The sequence below is a fragment of the Somniosus microcephalus genome, chromosome 8, assembly GCF_052327205.1.
Source record: "Somniosus microcephalus isolate GS21.2 chromosome 8, FLI_Smic_1.0, whole genome shotgun sequence".
Lineage (NCBI taxonomy): Eukaryota > Metazoa > Chordata > Chondrichthyes > Squaliformes > Somniosidae > Somniosus > Somniosus microcephalus.
This window is the reverse complement of record NC_140994.1, coordinates 93,865,275-93,871,274: the sequence shown is the minus strand read 5'-3', so window position 1 is coordinate 93,871,274 and position 6,000 is coordinate 93,865,275. Positions and strand designations below refer to the sequence as shown.

Genomic DNA, 6,000 nt, shown 5'->3' with positions numbered 1-6,000 from the left:
CTACTTACTGGCAGATAATCCCCATGTAAGTCCACAACTTGAAAACTTGTTGGAATAAATAAAACTTTATTCACAAGATAAACAATCCATTATTTCTTTACAAGTGCAAGTTTACATTAAAACACTTGGCTCAAGCCAAACATCCATTCTACCTGGCGCTTTATGTAGTATTGCAGCTTGTATATACTGAACCAGGAAAGGTACTGTAAACTGCTAAATAACCTGAAGCATTTCTCAGAAAATCTAAAAGTCTATTTCACATGATACAATTGTCAAAAATATCCCCAAAATGAAAATAAACTGCTAACCTTTTTGGAGCAGTTCCTATGTTCTTCAGTGGGTATATAGTTGGGTATATGCGACATTTTAGCAAGTAACTTATTGTTAACTAGCGTGATAAGTAAAAAAACCTTGCACAGGTGAGCATTTATTGAAAGCTCCCTTCTGTCTGGGCCCAGGAAACAATTTGTGGTTTGAGGTGAAATTGTCCCGTTGACTTTGAATGGAGGGGAGGGGAAGCTCCAGCCATCACACACAGCAGCTATGGGGTCAACTTAATACCAACCAGATGGAGTTAATGTAAATACTGAAGTAGATTTAGAACCATTGGAGCCCGACAATCATTAGGCCTCATTGTGATTAGCTGCTTCATGTTTAAAAGTGTAAATTACTCACAAAACAGTTCTGAAGGAAAGAAAGTTAACCTTTTAATAAACAAACAATCAGAAACAGAGGCATTAGCATTGTTATAAATAAGCACAGAAACACTTGAGTAACTTTGTCCACTGCAGTCAATGGTTTAACTGGTACAAACAGCTTGACGCACTATACCAGCTTGTAGCATTATAATAAAGAAACACAGGCTATTCATTATGTTATGGCTTTACGGAGCGTGTCTGAGCTGTTGCAAGCCATATTTGAGTGTAAAACATCCTTTTGCAGACCAGAATCAAACACTTCATATCTGACCACTTTTTCCTTATCCCAATGCTTGTGAAAATCTCCACAAACACAGAAATGACAGACATTCAAAAAACGAGATATTCTTAGGTGACTGTCATCTAACTTGCCAAGATTATTAAACCACTGTCATCTTATTTTAACCGTGACGTTGCTGGCATTTACATTCGTAAACCCAAGTTTTCCCATCATATTAAAAATGAGTTCTAGAAATCATCATATTGCTTCTATATAGTATTTGCACTCTACTTAAAATCGCCATTCAACTGTGTTGCTTGTAACATTCAAAAAAGCACCAAGCTCATAGAAAAACGTCATGTAAACCTTGAATCACTTGGTTTCTCTTATCTTCACAGTTCTAAGTCCTGCAGAAGCAAATGTAATGAAATAACTTCATCAGTAACTTCACAGTTCCTCACTCTCCATCACGTTGTGTTTGGTTGGGAGCTGTGAGCTGTCCGCTGATGGGAAGGCAGATTTAAAGTCAAGTCCTTGGCCAGTTAGAGCTGCATATCGACTGCTTGAAGGTCGCACTCTCTTTATTGGCTGTGTGATCTGCTGGTGCCACTGAGCTGTAACAATAAAGAGAGGCAGTCTGAGGTTCTGCATTGTGATGGAGAACTTTGTGATGAGATGATATTTTAAATGGGGCTAGTTTATAACATGGCCACAGATAAAACAAATGTTTCAGCTAGCAATCAACAGTGTTTAATGCAGGAATAAATATATTCTATACGTGCAGTAATTATTACCACTCATTTAGATGTATTATACAGTAATTAAAATAGGACTTCAATTATCTTATTCTCCAGGTAGCTTCTAATGAACTGCTACTGAAACCTCACTAGTAGAATGGCGCAGCATTAGTCACATCCCAGCTCCTAAACAACAACAACAACTTGTATTTATATAGTGCCTTAACGTAGTAAAGCGTCCCAAGGCGCTGCACAGGAGTATTTTAAGATAAAAAAATTTGACACCAACCCACATAAGGATAAATTAGGGCAGATGACCAAAAGCTTGGTCAAAGAGGTAGGTTTTAAGGAGCGTCTTAAAGGAGGAAAGAGAGGTAGCGAGGCGAACAGGTTTAGGCAGGGAATTCCAGAGCTTAGGGCCTAGGCAACAGAAGGCACGGCCACCAAAGGTTAAGCGATTATAATCAGGGATGCTCAAGAGGGCAGAATTAGAGGAGCGCAGATATCTCGGGGGATTGTGGGGCTGAAGGAGATTACAGAGATAGGAAGGGGTGAGGCCATGGAGGGATTTGAAAACATGCATGAGAATTTGGAAATCAAGGCGCTGCTTAACCGAGAGCCAACGTAGGTCAGTGAGCACAGGGGTGATGGGCGAACGGGACTTGGTACGAGTTAGGACATGGGCAGCCGAGTTTTGGATGACCTCAAGTTTATGTAGGGTGGAATGTGGGAGGCCAGCCAAGAGTGCGTTGGAATAGTCAAGTCTAGAGCTAACAAAGGATGGATGAGGGTTTCAGCAGCGGATGAACTGAGGCAAGGGCGGAGACAGGCGATGTTACGGAGGTGGAAGTAGGCGGTCTTTGTTATGCTGCGGATATGTGGTCGGAAGCTCATTTCAGGGTCAAATATGACACCAAGGTTGCGAAGTGTGGTTAGGGAGAGGGATAGAGTCAGTGGCTAGGGAATGGAGTTTATGGCAGGGGCCGAAAACAATGGCTTCGGTCTTCCCAATATTTAATTGGAGAACATTTTTGCTCATCCACAACTGTATGCCGGACAAGCAGTCTGACAATTTAGACACCGTGGAGGGGTCGAGAGAAGAAGTAGTGAGGTAGAGCTGGGTGTTGTCAGCGTACATGTGGAAACTGACGCTGTGTTTTCATATGATGTCGCCAAGGGGCAACATGTAGATGAGAAATAGGAGGGGGCCAAGGATAGATCCTTGGGGGACACCAGAGGTAACGATGTGGGAACGGGAAGAGAAGCCGTTGCAGGTGATTCTCGGGTTACGATTAGATAGATAAGAATGGAACCAGGCGAGTGCAGTCCCACCCAACTGGACAACGGTGATCAACCGTGTCAAAGGCTGCAGACAAGTCAAGAAGGACGAGGAAGGATAGTTTACCTTTATCACAGTCACAAAGGATGTCATTTGTGACTTTGATGAGAGCCGTTTTGGTACTGTGGCAAGGGCGGAAACCTGATTGGAGGGATTTAAACATGGAATTGCAGGAAAGATGGGCACGGATTTGGGAGGCGATAACACATTCAAGGACTTTGGAGAGGAAAGGGAGGTTGGAGATGGGGCGGTAGTTTGCAAGGACAGAGGGATCAAGGTATGTTTTTTTGAGGGTGTGATTTGATGTAATACTTACTTGATAAAATCACTGCAATACACCAATTAGGCTTCTGAACCTTCCCTTTTATCACACAGGTTTTAAGTTACTGCTATTGTGCAAACCAAAGGCGTAAGGGGTAATTTTACAAATGCACACTCCCAATGGGGAGGCCAGCCTGCTGACCATGTATATTGGGAAATCATGGGCATCATGCCTACAATTTCCCCATACGTGTGGCTGGTAGGTGAAGCTAATAAGTCAGGAGGTTATTCTATTGCCAGCAGGAGTACTGGGGTATGGGAGGAAAGCACATGGCTGCTGAAGGGGTTTGGAAAGAAGTTTGTGAGAGATTGTCTTAGAGACACTGAAGGGAAACTTTTTGATTGTCTCAAGTTTCCCAGGAACCAATTAAGATGTTTCATCTGACAGTTATATATAATGAACATGCATCAGATGCAACACTTCTTTACATATACTAACAGATCTGCATTGACATTAATCATAATGAGTTAGATACGCTGTTTTATAATGATAAAAAGTAGTATTATGGCATGTAATGCACAATGTATTCCTCTGTTGCTAAAGTGGAAGCTTTGTTTAATGCAGCCTCTCTCTCTTCAGATGCAAAACCTAACTGCTGAAGACAAGGATTTCCTGAGGCCAATTCTAAGTTTGTGATTGGCTGGTGCTCCTTGCTGTGGGTCAGGAGAAACCAGCATGTGCATCTTTTAAAATATTTTTGACATTTTGCATTGTAATTTCTGAAGTAGGCTGGACTCATAAGTTTTTTTTTATATGGATATTGATAGTGGATCCCTCATGGGAATACTCATGGATAAAAATGTTGAAATAAATTGATTAAATAAATGCCATTTCCCTCAACTCACAGCAGGTAGATGAAGAAATAACTACATTTGTTCCCATCAGTTATAGGAATAAATAAATCTGTGGGGTAGATTTTGACCTTGTACGATAGTGTAAAATAGGTGATGGGGAGTCGGCAGTCCGTTTTACATCTCTCCCCATTTATATTTCCATTGACGATGTGAAACGGGCTGCCAACTCGCTATCATTCGTTTTACACTGTCACATAAAGTCAAGATCGACCTGTGTGTAACATGCTACAACTACATAAACAAACAAACCCTGGATACAGTTAGCAATAATGGGCTAAAAATTCGGGTGTTTAACACCACATATTACCAGCATAATATGGCGAAAGAACGGCGACTGCCATCTTCCACCAGCTGGTGGCGGGTCCCACCATTTTGCAAGGACCAGCAGCGCTGTCGGCAAAAGCATGGGCTCTGGAAATGTAAATAGGGAGAGGGTGATGTAACATGCCAACTTATCACCTCTGAACTTGGACCTTAGCACTGAGTCCTAAGCACGCCATGAAAACCCAGCGTTCAGCAGATGGACAGAGGCCTCTCTTCATGCTCAATTCCCAGAGGAAGCCCTACCATGCCACCCATGTCAGGAAGCAATTTGTTTCAGCACAAGCCTTTAAATGAACAGAAAAGTATTTCATAACAGCCAGACCACTCCATGTAGACTATTGAAACTTTCGCCACGTACAGGAAATCTCCAAATACATGTACAATTGCACCAGCAGCCAGAAGAAATAATCCAGCAACTAACCTGTAAGCAGTTCATGATCTCTTTAAGTAGCGCTGGTGGGGGAATATACCTTTCCTAAGGTGTGGTGCCCAGAACTGAACACTACTCCAGGTGTGGTCTAAACAGGGCTTTGCTGTGTAATGTACCAGGAAAAGTAATGAGATTATTAATGTATGTACTACATCAGGAAAAGTAATGAAACCTAAGAAATTAAGAGTTATCTTGGCTGGGAAGAAAGGAAGGAATTAAGGAAAGAACTTACACTTGTGTAGCATGCTTCTCATTCCTAGGATGTTCCAAAGTGCTTCACAACTAATGAAGTACTTTTGACGTGTACTCGCTGTTGTTTGTGGGCAAATGCAGCAACTAATTTGTGCCCACCAAGATCCCACAGACAGTGGGAAAATGGAAATGTTTTCCATTTCTGGCATCAGGTGTCAGCATCGAACACTCTCAGGTCAAACATGGCACGGTGAAGTTGCATGTATAGTATAGCTGCAGTGTCAGTGTAAACCAATTTCGCTTTGCACTGATACTGAAGTTGTAGTGTAAATCTAGGGTCAGGGCTCATGCACATTAGAAAATTAATTAAGACTGTCCAACTCATTTCATTTAGGATCCTTACAGTCAACAGATGGAGGAGGCTACCATCCCATTGGCTGGATTTGAAATGAGGTTCCAGAGTGTCTTAAGGTACTACAAAATCTAGTCCCAACATAAAAATATTTTGGCCTGGATATTCCAGCCCCCCAAAATTAACACGTAAATGGCGAGTGTGGGTAGAAAGTGACTTGAGATCACGCTATGCCGAATCTCCAGCCACATTTTGATCCACCAAGTGTTTCTGCACCCCTGGGAACAGCATTGCCAAGGCCCACTGGAAATAAAAAGGAGATGCAAATGAGGGTGGGATGACAGTGTGATGTCATCTGTTATATTTTTAGTTATCCCGCCTCTTTATACATCAGTCGCAGGGCTCATTAGAATGGAACAGCTGGGTGCTGCTCTCAGGGTATAACTTTAAACAGATGTTGGAAGGCATCAAACTTAAACATCTGTTTCAGTGAGGTGAGATTTTGATTTATTGTAAGGAGAGGATTTATCCC

General features: G+C 42.0%; 1 protein-coding gene across 22 annotated transcripts in view; it reads right to left on the bottom strand.

Moving 5' to 3' along the window:
* Positions 1 to 690: 690 nt before the first annotated feature.
* Positions 691 to 6,000, bottom strand: part of mypn (myopalladin) — an 828,299-nt gene continuing 822,989 nt past the window's right edge. For 21 of the 22 annotated variants that reach the window (XM_085994999.1, XM_085994998.1, XM_085995000.1 and 18 more), the window contains one exon: positions 691 to 1,532. In XM_085994999.1, the coding sequence (XP_085851125.1) occupies positions 1,366 to 1,532 (167 nt within the window). In that variant the 3' untranslated portion in view covers positions 691 to 1,365. Of the gene's footprint in view, positions 1,533 to 4,477; positions 4,582 to 6,000 lie in introns of all 22 variants that reach the window. The other variant, XM_085995002.1, reaches the window with a different exon arrangement.